This window comes from Carassius auratus, chromosome 10, assembly GCF_003368295.1.
Source record: "Carassius auratus strain Wakin chromosome 10, ASM336829v1, whole genome shotgun sequence".
In the NCBI taxonomy this organism is placed as follows: domain Eukaryota; kingdom Metazoa; phylum Chordata; class Actinopteri; order Cypriniformes; family Cyprinidae; genus Carassius; species Carassius auratus.
In genome coordinates this window covers 7,396,467-7,416,959 of record NC_039252.1, presented here as the reverse complement: position 1 = coordinate 7,416,959, position 20,493 = coordinate 7,396,467, and the positions used below count along the sequence as shown (strand labels likewise).

Below are 20,493 nucleotides of genomic sequence, written 5' to 3'. Positions count from 1 at the left end.
TTCACACAATATGGAGTCATTAAATACATTTCCACAATGCTTACATATTCTGAACAGACAAGCTATACCTCCCAACAAAATTATGGATCGTTTTTGTAGTATTTACAAATGTTAACACACAACATCCCACAATAGCAAAAACAATGTTCCAAACCTTAGATACAGTATAAAAACCTCTGCTTCTGCAATGATATCAGTTCAAAAACAATTTATCTTAGCTGATTTATGTTGTGTAAATTGGGCCAACCACAACTGATTCCAATCTGGCTTAGACTCAATGGCAGGGGTTATTTTTTAGACAATAAACTTATACAATAAAAGGAGGACTTTGAAGAGTGATGTTTTTGGAAACAGAAACAGAAAAAGAGAAACACTGTATGGACAAGGAAGAATAAGAGCTAGGGGCCCAGGGAGAAGAGCAGGAGCAGTGAGAGGAGCAGGAGCAGTAAGAGGAGCAGGAGCAGTGAGAGGAGCAGGAGAAGTGAGAGGAGCAGGAGCAGTGATAGATGCAGTGAGAGGAGCAGGAGCAGTGATAGATGCAGTGAGAGGAGCAGGAGAAGTGAGAGGAGCAGTGAGAGGAGCAGTGAGAGATGCAGTGAGAGGAGCAGGAGAAGTGAGAGGAGCAGTGAGAGGAGCAGTGAGAGATGCAGTGAGAGGAGCAGGAGAAGTGAGAGGAGCAGTGAGAGGAGCAGGAGAAGTGATAGATGCAGTGAGAGGAGCAGGAGAAGTGAGAGGAGCAGTGAGAGGAGCAGGAGAAGTGAGAGGAGCAGGAGCAGTGAGAGGAGCAGTGAGAGGAGCAGGAGCAGTGAGAGGATCAGGAGCAGTGAGAGGAGCAGGAGCAGTGAGAGGAGCAGGAGAAGTGAGAGGAGCAGGAGCAGTGAGAGGAGCAGTGAGAGGAGCAGTGAGAGGAGCAGGAGCAGTGAGAGGAGCAGGAGCAGTGAGAGGAGCAGTGAGAGGAGCAGGAGCAGTGAGAGGATCAGGAGCAGTGAGAGGAGCAGGAGCAGTGAGAGGAGCAGGAGCAGTGAGAGGAGCAGGAGCAGTGAGAGGAGCAGTGAGAGGAGCAGGAGCAGTGAGAGGAGCAGGAGCAGTGAGAGGAGCAGGAGCAGTGAGAGGAGCAGTGAGAGGAGCAGGAGAAGTGAGAGGAGCAGGAGCAGTGAGAGGATCAGGAGCAGTGAGAGGAGCAGGAGCAGTGAGAGGAGCAGGAGCAGTGAGAGGAGCAGGAGAAGTGAGAGGAGCAGGAGCAGTGAGAGGAGCAGGAGCAGTGAGAGGATCAGGAGCAGTGAGAGGAGCAGGAGCAGTGAGAGGAGCAGGAGCAGTGAGAGGAGCAGGAGAAGTGAGAGGAGCAGTGAGAGCAGCAGGAGCAGTGAGATATTGTTTTTATTTTAACCCCCCCCCCTTTTTTTATCTGGGTTTTTTGATGTTGTTGTTTTATGTTCAGAATGCTCTTATGTGTTTCATTGATATTTTGTTCACTGTAAGCAATACTGTCGAGCCTGTTCTGTTCTATCATACCGTGTTTCTACTGTACTGCCTCCTGCAGTAAACAGTAAAGGGAAAAATAGCTTTTTACTGGAATGCTTTTGAATGTGAACATTACTGTACATTTGGACATACAGTTTCAAACCAATAAATTTAGTGTAAAACAGTGAATTGCATGTTTTGGATGCAAATACCTGTAAAACTGAAACATAAAAGTCTATGCAGTTTTTGTAATGTCAACAATAGCCAGTATTTTGAAACCTGGTGTACTTTGATTGACTGCATGTACCTTGTGAGGTGAAAACAAGTGTTATTCTTTGACAGAATAATTTAATTTTGAGTCAGATTTCCAGTGTTTTGGTAAAGTTGGTGTGTGCAGAGAAAGATGTGTTCTATTTTGAAATGAAGATTTAGTATATATTTAACAAAATGTGTTTTTGAGAAGAAAATTATCCATTTGGCCAATTGTGTTTTGTAGGTGTGAGTCTGTGTTAAGAGTTTAGAAAAAGTATCTGAAGTATGGTTAAGCGCTTGTTAGTGATTGAAAAAAACTGTATTGTATAAGTTTATTGTCTAAAAAATAAGCCCTGCCATTGAGTCTAAGCCAGACTGGAATCAGCTGTGGTTGGCCCAATTTACACAAAATAAATCAGCTAAGATATATTGTTTTTGAACTGATATCATTGCAGAAGCAGAGGTTTTTATACTGTATCTAAGGTTTGGAACATTGTTTTTGCTATTGTGGGATGTTGTGTGTTAACATTTGTAAATACTACAAAAACGATCCATAATTTTGTTGGGAGGTATAGCTTGTCTGTTCAGAATATGTAAGCATTGTGGAAATGTGTTCAGTGACTCCATGTTGTGTGAAAACGACATGAAATGTGTGAATGGTATGGCCACAATAGATAGATGCTGTGCTAATTGTGTTTAGAGTTTTGAAAATGTGACAACTGCTTGGACAAATGCTTGTTAGCGACTGAAAAAAACTGTAATGACTAGATGATGTGGAGGTTGTACAAGTAGTTTTGAAAATTTCATTTCTGTTTTGAAAAATGCACCAAAGTGACTGAGAAAAACTGTATACAATACAGTAAAAGGATGACTTTGAAGAGTGATTTTTTGGAAACAGAAACAGAAAAAGACAAACACTGTAATGTATGGACGAGGAAGAGTAAGAGCAAGGGGCCCAGGGAGAAGAGCAGTCCTAGTGAGAGGAGCAGGAGCAGTGAGAGATGCAGTGAGAGGAGCATGAGCAGTGAGAGATGCAGTGAGAGGAGCAGGAGCAGTGAGAGATGCAGTGAGAGGAGCAGGAGCAGTGAGAGATGCAGTGAGAGGAGCAGGAGCAGTGAGAGATGCAGTGAGAGGAGCAGGAGCAGTGAGAGATGCAGTGAGAGGAGCAGGAGCAGTGAGAGATGCAGTGAGAGGAGCAGGAGCAGGGAGAGATGCAGGAGCAGTGAGAGAAGAAGTGAGAGGTGCAGGAGGAGTGAGAGGAGCAGGAGCAGTGAGAGATGAAGTGAGAGGAGCAGTGAGAGGAGCAGGAGCAGTGAGAGGAGCAGTGAGAGGAGCAGGAGCAGTGAGAGATGCAGTGAGAGGAGCAGAAGCAGGGAGAGATGCAGTGAGAGGAGCAGGAGCAGTGAGAGAATGTAGTGAGAGATGCAGTGAGAGGAGCAGGAGCAGTGAGAGATGCAGTGAGAGGAGCAGGAGCAGTGAGAGATGCAGTGAGAGGAGCAGGAGCAGTGAGAGAAGAAGTGAGAGGTGCAGGAGCAGTGAGAGGAGCAGTGAGAGATGCAGGAGCAGTGAGAGGAGCAGTGAGAGATGCAGGAGCAGTGAGAGATGCAGGAGCAGTGAGAGGAGCAGGAGCAGTGAGAGAAGAAGTGAGAGGTGCAGGAGGAGTGAGAGGAGCAGGAGCAGTGATAGGTGCAGTGAGAGGAGCAGGAACAGTGAGAGGAGCAGTGAGAGATTGTTTTTATTTTAAATCCCCCCCCCCCTTTTTTATCTGGGCTTTTTGCTGTTGTTGTTTTTTGTTCAGAAAACTCTTATGTGTTTCATGGATATTTTGTTCACTGTAAGCAATACTGTCAAACCTTTTCTGTTCTATCATACCGTGTTTCTACTGTACCTCCTGCAGTAAACAGTAAAGGAAAAAATAGCTTTTTACTGGAATGCTTTTGAATGTGAACATTACTGTACATTTGGACATACAGTTCCTAACCAAGAAATTTAGTGTAAAACAGTGAATTGCATGTTTTGCATACAAATACCTGTAAAACTGAGACTGAAAAGTCTATGCAGTTTTTGTAATGTCAACAATAGCCAGTATTTTGAAACCTGGTGTACTTTGATTGACTGCATGTAACTTGTGAGGTGAAAACAAGTGTTATTCTTTGACAGAATAATTTAATTTTCAGTCAGATTTCCAGTGATTTGGTAAAGTTAGTGTGTACAGAGAAAGGTGTGTTCTATTTTGAAATGAAGATTTAGTATATATTTAACAAAATGTGTTTTTGAGAAGAAAATTATCCATTTGGCCAATTGTGTTTTGTAGGTGTTAGTCTGTGTTAAGAGTTTAGAAAAAGTATCTGAAGTATGGTTAAGCGCTTGTTAGCGATTGAAAAAAACTGTAAACTGGTAACTATTTACAATACAATGAAAAAAATGAACTATTTTATGATTTGATTCATACAAAAATGAATGATTTTTAGAAAAAGTAGTAAACAAGAAGGTCCACCACTAAACCAGACCCCCAGCGGAGCCTAAGCAGGCCATATAAAACTACAAGTGAGGCTGTACAAATTTATACAAAATTAATTCACCACCAATTTGCCAAAATGTAACGTAGTTACAAATTGCCATGAGAGTGTGTTGAATGCTTATTAATAGAACTGGCTCACAAGAATCATTTGTTTTGGAAATCGGACTCAATCGTCTACATTGTGTGTTGCTTTTGTGTGTAGCCTGTGAAGACAACTCAAACACATTTCTTGCCATTATTTTGTAACACAAAGTTCTTTTTATTCCACTATATTCAATGCATAAAGCAACATAGATAATAAATGATCATTTGTAGGCTCTAGAATTTATTTTATTTTTGACATGGTGGTCTCACACGTGCATAGAGCGCTTCTTACAAGTCACACTTGAGTTTCCACGAAATGATTTAATTATAAATATAATGCATGTTCGTTCATATAAGACAGGACATCCTTTATGCATGCATGCAGGGGCAAAGTGTGAAAACAAAACTATACCCTACAAAAAGCAGAACTTTCTCCATCCAATGTACAAAAACCACATGAAGGCAATACTGAAGAACTGCAGACAGCAGCTTTGAGTTTTCTGTTGCAGAGTTCAAAAAGCATGCATGACCTTTTCATTTTGGAAAACATTGCCAAACTAACAGTGAAAGCAAAGTCTTGGTATCGGTGAAGATGTAAGAATAAAATGGGGAACACGTTTAAAGTGACGAGGTCTATCCATGCTTACATTGCAAAGCCTGCTAAACGATGCTGTCTTTCCCCTTCAGGTTCGATCATGTGTAACTTGACATTGCCAAAATCTGATAAAATGTATTATGTTATAAGATTTAATCATCCAACACCAGCAATGTGCTGGATTTATCTGGGCTAAGATTTTTTAAATCAGCCCATTTGGCAGCGGGAGAGCTACGTGATTATGAGAAACGAGGCCTGGGTCGAGGCCTTGTCTGGCTCACACACGCTCTTTCATGACAAAGCAGATCTCAAGATAATCAAGTAAATGTGTCCTGTTGAACGTGTCCTGTTACTCAATTGAAAAGAAAATTAAGTTGAGGCCCTACTCTTATGCAGCAATCCTCGGAAATATAGCAGTGAATGCAATTCGCACATAGAAAGAGGTGTGTCTATTTAAAAAAAAAAAAAAAAAAGTACTTAATTTAATTTCGGCACATGTAAGGTTGTATTGCATGTTATTAGTAAATTCAAAAATGTTTGCACTTGGAAAAGTGCCAGCACTCTTTAGTGGATTCACCACACAACCCCAATATCCTGTTCCTGAATATACTGCCTTCAGATGTGTCCTCTGGAGGAGCAGTGTTTTACTGGCCATGAAAAAGTCCGCCCACAGAATGACATAACGCTCCCTGCTGAGTCCAGAAGCTTTCATTCCAGTTTCCTCCGCACTAACAGGGGAGAGACCCCCGATCATGTCCTGTCAAACGCCCACCTTCTACAAACACTCACACGCAACCACACCCAGACACTCCCCAAAACGGCCGTTCCCACACAGCCACATGGTGCACAGACGGACCAGGAACCCAACTTGCTCAAGCATATAACACAAATGTTTTGAGACTAAAAATACACGGCACAGGGCATAGCGGGTCACTTCCTGCATTTCAACCCAAAAAAATGTAGTAAAAGAAACAATCAAGCGTGAACAATAAGTGTCATGATGGAGTATATTTTCAGCAATAGCCAAAAAAACATTAAATGGGTCAAAATTATCGATTTTTATGCAAAAAATCTTGATATTTTGTAAAGATCATGTTCCATGAAGATATTTTGTAAATTTCCTACTGTAAATATATAAAAAGTTAATTTTTTATTAGTAATACACATTGCTAAGAATTTAGAATGTTCAAATAGTTAAGTCTCGGCCGAATATTATCCTCCCGACAAACCATACATCAATGGAAAGCTTATTTATTCTTAGGTGTGAATTTTTTTAATTGAAAAATTTACAATTACGACTGGTTTTGTGGTCCAAAGTCATATATTTTAAAATATATTTACATATTTTTATATAAATTTTGAATGTTTGCATGTTTTATTACATAGATTTCCTGTATATTTTGTACAAACTATATAAAAAAAAATATTGAAATTTTTTACATTGGCATTTGAAGGTTTACATTAAATATATTTTCCACTGACACAATATATTTAACGTGTTTTGCCCAGAACAAAAATATACATTGGCAGTCAAAAGTTTGGAATAATTCAGATATTTTTATGTTTTTGAAAGAAGCTTTGCTCACCAAGGCTGCATTTATTTGGTGAAAAATACAGTAAAAATATTATTACAATTTAAAAGAAATATATTCTATTTCTGAATATATTTTAAAATGTAATTTATTCCTATGATGAAAAAGCTAATTTTTGAACAGCCATTAACCCAGTCAGACATTTATAATATTACAAAAGATTTCTGTTTCAAATAAACTTTTTTTAAAATGTTCTATTCATCAAAAAATCCTGAGAAAAAAAAAACTGTATTGTTTTTAGAAAATTGAGCACCAGTATCATCAACATTAGAATGATTTCTGAAGGATCATGTGACACTGAAGACTCCTGAAAATCCAGCTTTGATCACAGAAATAAATTACATTTTAAAATATATTCACACAGAAAACAGTTATTTTAAATTATAATAACATTTCACAATATTACTGTTTTTACTGTAATTTTTATTAAATAAATCCTGCCTTGGTGAGTATAAACTTCTTTCAAAAACATAAAAAGTCTTAATTATTCAACATTTCTGACTGTGTATATTTTTCCGCAATATACTGTATTAATGACACTGACATTCAGATCCTGTGGTCTGAATCAGAAAAGCAAAATTAGCCATAAAATAGATGTTTTATAGCATGAGAATAAAACAAAACATCCCCGTGGCTAATCACAGGACGTCACATGCTAGTGTGGCTCTGGGAAAGGTTGGGCTGCTGTCCTGCTGGAGGGGAGTTCGATTCTCACTTCCTGGAGCAGCGCTGAAGGCCAACATTCCCCGGGACTGCCGTTTTACATGCAGCTGAAATTAAAACCATCATGTACATGGACTGACTGATCTTTCTCAGCTGCAGTGTCTGTTTAAATCAAAGCTTGCTTAGTTATCCCGGATGGTACGTGATTCATGTGAGTTTGGGGATTAGATCTCTGTAGAGGCCAAAGTTCAAGCTAAACATTATGGTGAGATGGGAAAAAAAGCTGCAGTATTTTATGTACTGGTAGCAAATGGATCTTGCTTAAAATATATAGGCCTATCAATATATATGATTTATATGTATATCTTGCTTTAGATGTCACTCTACAGCAAAAATCATTAATATTGCAAGAAATATGAAGTTTCTATGTCAGAGACCTCAAAAGAGTTTGTGCAGCATGTCAACTTGTTAACAGTCTGAAAGTTTTGTTTTTCTGTGTCTGGCAAAGGTATGTTATTTGCTGTTGGGTTAAAGTGGAGATAATGCAATCATAGAAGGGGCTTTCTTGCCCTTTCCTTCTGAATCCTGGGTGAAGTTCAATCACATGATGTATAAATAAGGCTCATGAAGACAATCTTTGTTTAGCTTTCTCTTGCACGGTCCTCCTACTAAATACAGCCTTAAAAAGTAGCTATGTTTTATTTTAGCAATGTATCATTATATCAAAAACAATACATACATATAAATTGATTAACTTGAAATTGATTAAAATTTAAATTAAATAACTGAGGAATAAGTAGTTAAAATTCAATCTTTTAAACAGCAGTTCAATAAATAGGAGTAACTTACATTTTAGCCACAGAATTGTAGTAAAAAAAAATGTTTATGTTTGTTAGTAAAAAAAAAAAAAAAAAAGAGCTAAATGAGCAACATAGCAGCAATTTCATTCCAGGATTAATTATAGGTTTTAGTTGGTTGAGTGAATGATTTAGTGATTCTTTCATAAAGACAGCCTCTTGATACTTGTTACTGAATGAATCAGCAATTTTGAACAAATTGTTTGAATGAATGATTCAATGCCGTGTCTAAAATCACAAACTTCTGAGTACCGTAGGTACTTTTTTCCCACAACCATTTAAGGTATGTTTAAAGCATGCAAAATAGCATTCGACAATGCCCCAGACGGCTCATAAACACACACAGATGAAGCACCTGTAAAGTATCTGTTCTCTCATTATTTTGTGCTGTGAGGTTTACAGTCTTTGAGAGAGAGAGGTTTGCGGGTCATACCCCTGGGGTCATGCTCTTTAGCTGCTTCGAAATGTCTGGCTTGTTATTTTGAACATTTTATGGGAGATCAGGGGTTTCCCCTATAATGTTTCATTATAACGGTCCTCGTTTTGAGGAATTCTGCTTTACCAAGAACAAGCACTTCTGAAGTGTTTTTCCTTTTCGGCTGACATCACAAATCCTTCTTACTTTTCACCTCCTACCCTCTAAGCGCCTGCTTTCTTCCTGGTATTTAACACCCAAACATTTGTGTCAGATGTGATCAGCGCTACTGCATTTGTCCTTTTCCCTGGTAAACTGGAAGGTGCATCACAGCAAGCAGAGCGATATAGTACAGTAACCTCTTTCCTGATCCAGATGCTGATTCAGAATAAATGCAATCACACATTTTATCTAATTTTTACAGTTTTCATCACATAAATGTGGGTGATGGTAATGCATTTCCTAACATACAGTTATCCCAGTTCGGAAACTACTTTTCCTCAAATGATGGTACATTTTTCCAGTATTGTAAGCACAAAAAACCCCCTGCATTTTAAGGAATTGTTTATACTATAAATGTAGATTACTGCAGTATTATGTTGCAAGGCTTAACATGTTTCGAGGCTGCTCTGTGAAATCTCATTCATTGTAAGAGGCCTTAGTCATACTGTTTTTATTAAATCTGACAGTGCGTAATGAGTGTTCAGTCCATCAGTCTTTCTTTGAAAGCAACGTCTGATTTATATTAAAGAAAACCACATTTTGAAGTGATTTTTAGCATAAACGTACTTTTTTTATTTGTCTACTGTTTATGTTGTCATAGTTTTAAGAAATGTGTTACATTTAATTAAAATGTGTCTTATCCGTTGAGGAAAAACTGTGAAATGCTTGAATAGTTCGTACAAAGACGTGCAAAACATCTGCAGATCTCTGAACTAAAGTGAACAATGATAGTCTTCCATTCTCAGAAGTGTTACTTCCTGCGCATTGTTTCTTTTCTTTTTTTTAAGTCGTCAGTGTTTGTGGTTTAAAATGTACAAGAAGCGGCTCTATATGAAACAGAACCCACTTCAAAGACAAGCTTTAAATTCAGGTGCACTTTTACACCAAAACCTTTAGGTCATCGTTATCTGAAGGTGTTATATCATTCCTAATATGACTTTTGTTTCTTCGGTAAAACAAAACTGTTAGTCAATACAATGAAAGTCAATGGGGTCTGTTATTGTTTTCCATTGAATGGAAAAAAAACTGTTAAAAATTATTCTTTAAAACATACTTTTGTTTAAGAAGGTCATACCCGTTTGAAGGGATAGTAAATTATGATTTTTATTTTAAAGTGTACTATCCATTTAACTAAACTGGATAACTAAACCTATGAGCACTTAAGTTTTTTTGAGTGGCTGGAAATGAAAGACATGATTTTCCCCAAGTAGTCACTTGTAGATCAAAGTTGGAGATGTTTTTGAACCTAAGGAAGCTAAGTATGCGCACATGGCATGGAAACTTGAACAGTGCACCAGTGAGGGACGTGCCAGCCTCCGGTTCACTCGCCCCCAAACAACCAACACTACTTTTCCAGGATTTGACAGCCGCTGGCACAAAGCAGATGACGGGAGATGTTTTCCCAGTCATCAAGAATGTTTAAAAGTACCCTGGAACCCAGAATACTTCCTGCAATCAAGTCACAATAGCAAAAAACGAGCCTTATCACAACCATTTATGAGAAACCATCCAGATAGCATGGTAGCCATTTATCATATTCAGTGTGAATGTTTTCACAGTAGCTCCTTGAGTAGTTGTTTAAAATTGGAGGCTGACCAAAGCGGTAATTATATCTATTATGATCATTTAAACAGAACTGCACATTCTGTGCCAGTTTTCAGACAAGTAAGTGGTTTGCCAAAGTTACTATGGCATGTTCTATGACCAGCCTGCTCTTGAACTCCTCATCGGGTACCATCAACTCCAAATTTGTCTACAACCGTCTTCAACAATAATTATGAGTCAGAGCATTTCCTTTGAAAGGACTGGGGCTTGTCTGCATGTAATGGAATGCATTCAGCAATCTGGAGTCTCCAAGTATGGAAGAAGACAGTTCAAAGCAAGGTCTTCTGGGAGATTTGAAGCCCTTGCCAGTAAGTGCTCTGGATTTATAACTGTGGAGATGTTCTTCATGCCAGCGCGAGGGGAGTGGCAGATGGCTAACTTAAGCTTGACCATTCATCTCCTAATGACCCTATTTTTGGTCCACTTTATTAAATTAGACAAAAAGGGCTGAAATGAAACTACAGTCAGCCATATTAGATGCTCAGGATAAAAACTAATCACTTGATGAAGTGAAACAGGTTTAATGAGTCTGAGCTGAAGGAATAGTGGACCGTAAAATGAAAATTCGGTTGTAATTTACTCACATTCATGTTGTTTCAGTGTGGAGCATATTATAAGATAGTTTTTATCCATACAATGAAAAAGAAATGGGGTCCGAAACAATGACTTTCATTATATTTCATTATATGTTTCTATATATATTTGTTTGAGCAGTGTGAGTAAATGATGAGATTTTCATTTTGGGGTGAAACAGAGTATATCTTTAAATTCACAGGCGGCAGGGAGCACAAACCGTTCTGCTGTTATGAATCTGTTAAGCATTCAATGAATCCATTATTTATCCCAGACAGTGCAGGCGTTTTGTACATAAAGCACACACAGAAGGAATGCATTCCTATCGAAGCCTGGAGATAAACTGGACACACTGTTTATCCATGGAAAAAAAATCTCAGGATTCACAGACTGAACTTTACCGTATGCAGTCTATTAGTCTACAGTATCATAAAATATTAGCAATATCATTAAATATAAAAAATGACTAAAATAGTAAAATTAATAAAAAAAAATTATGGGATATTTAAGGCATTGGCGAGTCAGTGCCATTTATTAACAATGCTATAAAAATAATTCCTTATGCAATTTTATGTATTTATCCAAGAAAACACTACTGCGATCAATCTTACAATAATTATAATCATAATCTCCAATGACTCAGCATTTAACAGATGGCACATCTCAGGAAATACATAGGAAATGACTCAATAATTTAGAAATACCACAGAGCTTTTTATAACATATCACACAGGCCTTAGACATGCATGTGAATATGTATGTATCTGATGTCCCGCGCATCCAGATTACGCAGATTACACTCATGCTGACTGAAAACAGATTACTTTCCTTTAATGTCAAACCAAAACACCTGCACACTCATCTCCTTTAGGAATTTACACAGCTTTACTGTCACCACTGCTATAACCACATCTGAGTCTGTGGAGTATTGCAGACAGACATGCAACCTATTAAACTATTAGTGCGCTGATCTGTAGTCTCGGAGCATCTAAAAAAAGCAAGTGAATGATAGGATCTAAAATAAAACCACCAAAGAGTATCAGCGTACTCCGTTGGTAATGTAGTATTATGCTTATCATAGTACCATATATGCATGAAAGTTAATAAACCAGTATTTTGAAGGGTGGTAGCCAGTAGGGTCTGGACCCGAGTTAGACGATCAGTTTACCCCAAAAATAAAAATGCACTCACCCTCAGACATTTCCAGATGTAAATGAGTTTGTTTTTAATGGGAATGGATTTGGAGAATGTTAGCATTAGTTTACTTGCTCACCAGTGGATTCAGTGCAGTGAATGGGTGCCGTCAGAATGTGAGTCCAAACATCACAATAATCCAAAAATCTAACATTAAACATCTTTTGACGTGAAAAGCTCCTTGGTTTTGAACTTTAACTTTTAACTTCTGGCCAAAATATCAGTTCATAATCCATATTAACGCCTCCTCCAACAAAATGTCCATCCCCTGTTGTCCTCTCACATCAAAATCCACCAACATATTTGTTTAAAACCATTTTCTGGTGTTTCTCCTGATTCAGTCGAGACTATTTTTTCACTGGAGAAACCAATACAAATAAATGACTCATATTTTACCCAGGAGCAAAGGTCAGAAGTTAAAAACATCTTGATGGATTTGACTAACACACTTTTACTTCACAAGACATGGATTGATGTACTGGAGTGGTGTGGATTGCTTGTGGATTATTGTGATTTTTTAATCAGCTGTTTGGACTCTCATTCTGACGGCACCCATTCACTGCAGAGCATCCATTGGTGAACAAGTGACGTAACGCTACATTTATTTAAATCTGTTATGATGAAGAAACACACTTTTCTACATCTTGGATGGCCTGAGGGTGGTAAATTGTCAGCCAATTTTAATTATTGGGTAAACTGTTCCTTTAAGTGCATGGATGAAGCGATACTGTGATGATCCTGCAGTTTATGTGAGTCAATGTGAACCTCTAACTGCAGCTGCATCTAAATCTCAATTCCTTAACGCGGGTCACGAGCCTCCATCACATGCATTCCTAAGAAACTGCACTCAAAGAGATATGAGCGGTCTTCGTTTGGTTAAACTAATAGGGAGGGAACACTGATAGCTTTTCTTTATAAAAAGTGCTCTTCCTACCATTTAATAGCCTAACATTAATTAAAGCTTTACATTAAAGGTGTTTTAAAAGTTGCCAATATGCAGCTTTGTGGACAACAGCCAAACTGTTGATTTATATTTTGAGGTGCCATTAGGAAATTTGTATTTTTGTTCTTTTTCTTATTCATTTCAATAGTACTGATGGTTTTGTACCTTATAGTGACACCTGCTGGCTTGGATGTAAGAAGTTTGTGTAACACTGAAAGTGCTATCTAAAGTTTCAAAATATATATTTTTGTTCTTAACATGTCAGCTGACATGATGATGCATCCAGCTCCATGTAGAATAAAACTGTATTCTTTCAGATCTACCGGGTAGCACAGGGTAGCAACTACCACCCTTAGAAGGGGAAGTCGTGCTAGGGGAAGTCGTGGCCTAATGGTTAAAGGGTTGGACTCCCAATCGAAGGGTTGTGGGTTCTAGTCTCGGGCCGGACGGAATTGTGGGTGGGGGTAGTGCATGAACAGCTCTCTCTCCACCTTCAATACCACGACTTAGGTGCCCTTGAGCAAGGCTGCTCCCTGGGCGCCGCAGCATAAATGGCTGCCCACTGCTCCAGGTGTGTGCTCACAGTGTGTGTGTGTGTGTTCACTGCTCTGTGTGTGTACATTTCGGATGGGTTAAATGCAGAGCACAAATTCTGAGTATGGGTCACCATACTTGGCTGAATGTCACTTCACTCACTTAAGAAAAAAAAGATGTGCCACCCCAGAATTATCACAGATCAAAATATATATGTGAGCAATGTTTCATGTGCTATTTTTCATCTACGGCAAAGACAGTGTAATGCAACATAATGGCAAAAACACTCTTTTGAGCTGTGATAAGTCTGAGTTTTCTAAAATGCTAATATAACTGATTTTAGTTGGCACTCACTTAATTCAGTTTACAAAACAAAGGCACGTTTCTCAAAAAGTTTAACAATGAGTAAGTTAAACATTAGGTTGCAAAACTGATCACACCAATCAGAATCTCTGCATCCTAACAACGGAGAGGGCCGAGCCAATCATCTACAGGGGTTTTTACTTACACATACAGTATAATTACTGTACAATTACATTAAATAATGGATATTTCACTATCCTATATCTACAACAAAATGTAGCACATGTTGTACACCAAGAGTGTGACTGTCAAATTTTATTTGTAACCATTTATAATGTGTAATGCATTTTTGCAGAAGTGAGAAATGACTGCCTAAATATATAGCTAGTCTTGTGTCAGGAGACCAAGACACTGCTATAGTACTGTATACTGTAATAGAAGAGAATGCTAAATTCACTTTTTTATTTTATTTTTACTGTACTGTATTGTGGCACATGCCAAGTTTATACAGTTCTTTGGTATTTGAACTGCTAGTGCTTTTCATCTGCAGCAAGATTACCTTACAGTAGTAAAATGAAAATTTCCCCCCCAAAGTTCATTGTTGAATTATACATCTGTATCTGTAATTTAATTGATGTATGCTGTAATAGACATTGAGCCATAAAAATAATTGCTGAATCCTAGTAAGAGTTTTTTTGTTAGTGTAACTGATCTCAATGTTCACTTGGCAGGGAATTCATCATCTGTGTATTTGAATTATAAGCATTTACAGGGTTTTTTTTTTCAACTGCTTACACTCAAAATCTATACTTGTCACACAAGTTCTGAAAGCTGACACTCAAACAGCAGAACCACAGATCAAATCTGCAAAACTATACGCTAATTCTCTGCCTTTGACTTGGCAAAACACAACACAATTCTTTATGTAACACAAAAATCTAACAGGAATTATTATTATGGCAAAGGTGTTTGCAAATGTTCTTACAGATTTGGAAGTCCTTTATGGAATTTCTGGAAGAGGATGATTGAATTTAACATTTTGGACTTATGCTCTAATGGGTGTGGTACTGTAGATTACTGTTTTGGTGTTGTTGTTTTTTTCATTATATATATACTTTATTTATTTGTTACTTATTTGCTGGCATGGGGTTGGGGTTGTTCTGTAAAAAGTGAAAAGCTTTAAATAAAATATATAAAAAAGAAAGAAAATCAAATAATTTCAGTGCTTTTATATTACTGTATTTATTTCTAATGTTAAGAGATTCAAAAGTTTGCTTTGGTGTTGCCACCCTAAAAATTATTTACTAAAACTGCCCCTGATTTCTTCAGTAGGAGACTGATGTGACTGGAGTCTTTATCTCATGTGAGAGTACATGTCTTCAATGATTTCCTCAGAAGTCATATTTTATGTCTTCATACTTACAATTTTGTATTTAGCAAAAAATGACAATGGGCACCAGAATGCAGAACGTCAGGGTAATGGTGATGATTATAATATGAGGAAGCAGTAGGGAATAAAAAGTCTGATAATAACATAGCCAGTTGCTCTGTAAGACTAAAAGTGCGTTGTAACATTTTATATGCACATACACTTTGCAAGCATGTGCTGCGCAAAAAAAATAAAATAAAAATAAAAATAAAAAATAAAAATGCGTTTAAGTAATGTTCTCTACGTCTACGAGAAGATAAATAACAAAAATACTTTTGTTCAGATTAACAGACCACAGCCTGCCAAAGTGGATATAACACACCGGATTAATAATATGCTATATTATATTGCACGTATGGTCTTTGAAATATAGAGCGACATGCACGGAATAAACAACGCGCACAGATTCGCGCTCAGGATTTTGACATCATCATCATCATCATACATTTGACCGAAAACATGCTAAATACGACACAATAAAAACAAAAAACGTACCCAAAAGCGCTGCTAGTGTGAACTGAACGACTCCAGAAAGCATCTTCCCGGTTCGCTGTCAGAGCCTTAGACGAGGCTCCTGTCCTTGGAAGAGCAGACGCTCAACTGAGCAGCAGCTCGACTCTCTGGAGACAACACTCGAGTCAGACACTCTCAGAGGAATACACAGGACATTTCATCCGCAAAGTCAATGTGTCAGTGCAAGTCTACAGATCTCACACCTTTTGCCTGAACTACAACTTGACAGACTTTAAAAAGCGTATTTGAAAGCGAGGACACCGGTGAGGGAGGGTTTATCTGGGCATCTGAGGGAGGACTCTCTCTCTCATTCACTGTCAAGTAGCTGTACTAGCAGAGTTTTAGGCAGAATTAATAATTATATATAGATTATATATAGATTTATTTATATCTTTACTACTATGTTTGTTTGTTTGTTTGTTTGTTGTTTGCCTGCAATTGTGTATACTGGTCTAAACAGGACATTAACTGATCTAAGATGGTGATTATAGCTTGTTTAAACTGTTCACTGGTTGGTCTAAACTAACTGGTCTAATTTTGTCATTAGTTGGTTTAAACTCCTCATTAACAGGTCTAAACTGGTCACTAGCTGGTCTGAGGTGTTCATTAGCTCATCTAAACTGCTCATTAACAGGTCTAAACTGGTCACTAGCTGGTCTGAGGTGTTCATTAGCTCATCTAAACTGGTAATTAAGCTGGTCTAAACTGTTTTAACCTTTAAGGTCTAAACAAGTCTTTAGCCAGTCTAAAATAGTCATTATATATCAGATGGTAATTTGCTGTCCAGTCTGATCATTAATTGGTCCAACCTGTTAATAAGCTGGTCTAAGGTGGTCAGTAGCTAGTCCTACCTTGGCTGGTCTAAACTAGTCATTAGTTGGTCTAAACTGCTCACTTAGGTCTAAACCAGTCACTAGCCACACTAAATTAGTCATGAGATGTCTCAGATTGTAATTTGCTGGTCTAATAATTATCTGGTTTCAGATTGTTCATTAACTGGTCTGAGACGGTCATTAGCAGGTCTAAAATGATCATCAACTGGTCTGTTGGTCTTCAGCTGTCTTAGCTGGTCATCGGCTTTGATAAACTAGCAATTAGGTCCAAGATGGCCAATAGCTGTTGAGGCTGGTCCAAACAGATTTATTCTCATATGTTCTTTATACAGAATAACATTTCTATCAATTGTGCACTGAATTATGTTATCTGTAGATTAACATTGTTTCCTTCCACATGCATGAGTGTTATGAGTCAGAGAGCATTAACTCTTTTTCTACACATGAAATATGAAAGCAAAAAGACATATGATATATTTTCTGTATGTGTTCTGTATGCAGCTCGTGGTATTTTTAAAGAGTATATTAGTGAGACTTAGAAGGACTGTATATTGAGATATATCGCTGAGACTTATTTGTGTGGTGATCACTCTCGGGTGCCGGTCAGGACACAGGAACCAGACCAATTGCTGAATTTAGGTTATTTAATGAACAGTTGAGTAGGCATGGGCAAACAATCTAGCAGTTGGCTTTATAACATATCCGTCTCTGGGTATGTGTGGTTCTGGAATTAAAGAAATAACAAAAAATAAATAACATATAAATGTAGTATCCATATACATACATTCAATAACTAAACAGTAATTAAACTGTAATGTGTGTAATAACAAGCATCGTCACAGAAATAATGATTGCCATTAAACACAGTCACATGTACAGAAACGTGACTAAATAAAAAGTGTGTCACCAATTATAACGACTATTACTGGTGAAACTTAAAAGCCAAAGATTTGAAACTCAAAGTATCTAGCTGTAAAATACAGTATAGCAGAAATATATTATTGAATATCTATCCAAACATAATATACACTGTGTTTGTAATAGTTAACAGGGAAATATTAAATGAATCTAGCATTGTGTCATCTAGACACTGGCCATAATCACAATATAGCACCCAAACGCGATAGTCTACAGTAAATGATTAAATAGGAAGTGAGAATAGAAACTTACTATGTCATTAACGCACACAATATAACTATATTACGTCCAAGAATGGCATGAATACTAGCATCTGCACAGCCCCACGTACTGCCTTCACTTTGTTTCTCGCGCAGTTCTACCCATAACTGAGCGCTGCTCACAGATTACTGCATGCACGCTGGTTGTGTTTAAGCGCATCTGTCGGCGCTGGAGTTGCGCATAAGTGATTGTTCAGTTATCTGTGTGGCCTTTCTTACAGCCGCCCCCAAATGTGTGGAGCACATTTGTTCCTAAATAAGTACTTAGTTCAGCACCTGTGAACAGTTCTCATCTTTATTTTGAACCTCTGATAGAACAATCAGTCTGGCTACCGGTCTAGTGTAGGTTTGGTGACACGTCCTATAGGCCAGTGTGCTCTCGGCAATTGAGGGTCCATCATCAGTACTACAGATCCTAGGGTCATATCTGCAGATGTGGAATACCATTTCTGGCGAGACTGTAGACTTGGGAGATAGTTCTTAATGAAACTAGACCAGAACTGATCAGCCAGAATTTGGGAATGTCTCCATCGGCGTCTGCTCAGGAGTTCGGATTTGCCTTCTACTTCCAGGAGAACAGTATGGAGTACTTCCTCCGTGACAGCTTGACTTCCTACTACTCTGTAAAGTGCTGTTTTCACAGAGCGAATTTCCCTTTCCCACGTTCCACCGAAGTGGGGTGCACCAGGTGAGTTGAAGTGGAAATGTATTTTATGTTTGGCAAGCTGGGGTTGGAGTTCTGGGGACAGTTCTGTTAGAGCCTCTCGTATCTCTCTTTCTCCTCCTCGGAAATTTGTTCCCTGGTCGGAGAACAACTCAGCTGGTGTCCCTCTTCTGGCGATGAACCTCCTCAAAGCCATTAAGAAGGAGTCGGCATTCATACTGGTGAGGATCTCTAAATGTACACATCTGGTCGTAAGGCATTTAAATAAGATTCCCCACCTCTTTTCTGTGCGTCTGCCCAACTTGACTACAAAGGGCCCGAAACAGTCCATCCCCGTCGAGTAAAATGCTGGCTTATAAAGGCTTAAGCGTGCTATAGTTAAGTCTGCCATCTTTGGAATTTGAGGGCTTGATTTCCATCGTCTACAATCTGTGCAGGTATGCTGATATCGTCGAATTGCTTCTCGACCTCGTAAGATCCAAAAATTGCGGCGAATCTCTGCAAACACTCTCTCAGGGCCGGGGTGGCCGAGTCGAGAATCGTAGTCTTGGATCAAAAGCTTAGTGGTGGGATGGTGCTGATCCAAAATAATGGGATGCACAGCAGCTGGGTCTAAGTCTTCAGATCGTCTCAATCTGCCACCAACTTTAATGAGTTTATCTGTCTTGTCCAGCTCTGGAGACAGCATAAGTAGATGGCTATTTTGTTGAACTGGTTTCTCTTTTTGCAGTAGGCTGAACTCCTCTCTGAAACTATCCTGTTGTGCACTTCTTAGGATAAGAATCTCAGCTGTACTGTAGTCATCAGCGCTAAGAGCTCTACTGTTACTTGCCGCCCCTTGAAGCTTCTGTACGGTCGCCTCTAAAAGTTCCCTCCATGTTGTGTACTGATGTACATCTGGTAGGTAAGGCTCCTTGTCAGGTATGGTCGTAGTGACTCCACAGAATATAGACTTGCGAAGTTCTGTGTGACACTCGTCTATTGCTGTTGTTGGTGAGGTAGGCCACTTGTCAGGGCTTTGAAGCAGAAAGGGTGGCCCATGGCTCCATCGGTTAGGCTCAGCTAGTTCTTCTAACTTCTTACCTCTGGTGAGGTCATCAGTCGTTTCGGTGCAATTCTTGAACGGGCTACAATGAAGGACAGATAAGGCTGACCCTGAGGGTTAACTGTCCTCAGGTAAGCGACAGCTCCATAGGATTGTTCCGAGGCATCAGAGAACACATGTACCTCATGAGTTATTCCTCTCTCATCCATTGCAGGAGGTACGTATGCTCTGGGAAACGTGATCCTCGGCAGAAATTTTAACTCTCCTTCCCAATCCCTCTAGGCCTGCAGCAAATCCTGCGGCAACTGGGGGTCGTCCCAGTCTCTGTGTTTGTTCCATAGCTGTCTCACTAATATTTTGGCACGGGTGGTGTATGGCAGAATATAGCCAAGAGGGTCATATTGGCTGGCTAATACCTTGTAGATATTCTGCATGGTAGGAGCATCATAATTCACAGGGCGATGTTTGTACTGCAGCACATCTGTTGAGCAGTGCTAGCTGAGGCCAAGAGCTGATTCCGGATTGTCTCTTCCGTCATGAGTGAGCCAGAGTTCCAGATTGTCTGACCGAGCTTCTTCTGGTAGGTGACTGATGACATCCAGCTTATTGCTGGCCCACTGCCTGAGTTCAAATCCACCTGAAGCCAGAGTCTCCCTTAGCTTATCTATCAGGGTTCTGGCCAGGTCAGGTGAGGAGAGGCTTTGTAGACAATTATCCACGTAGAAGCATTTCTCAATGGAAAACCTCACATCATCCCCTGGCTGGCTGTGACTGATTACATGGTGCTGCATGGCGTAAGTGGCACAGCACGGACTACACGTCATACCAAAAGGTAAAACCTGCCACTCAAACACAGATGGAATTTGGTCTCTTTCCATGTCTCTCCAGACAAATCTCAGAAGGGGGCGTTCTTCAGGGAGCAGGCGGACCTGGTGAAACATGGCTTTCACATCACCACTTATGGCTACACTATGCTCTCGAAACCGTAACAGTACTCCTAGGAGTGAGGGTCCTAAA

The 20,493-nt window shown here is 39.0% G+C and overlaps 1 protein-coding gene across 1 annotated transcript in view; it reads right to left on the bottom strand.

Moving 5' to 3' along the window:
- itga1 (integrin, alpha 1) overlaps positions 1 to 16,009 on the bottom strand; it is a 50,178-nt gene extending 34,169 nt beyond the window's left edge. The window contains exon 1 of the mRNA XM_026274557.1: positions 15,739 to 16,009. Coding sequence (XP_026130342.1) covers positions 15,739 to 15,781 — 43 coding nt within the window. The 5' untranslated portion in view covers positions 15,782 to 16,009. The remainder of the gene's footprint in view (positions 1 to 15,738) is intronic.
- Between the last annotated feature and the right edge of the window lie 4,484 nt (positions 16,010 to 20,493).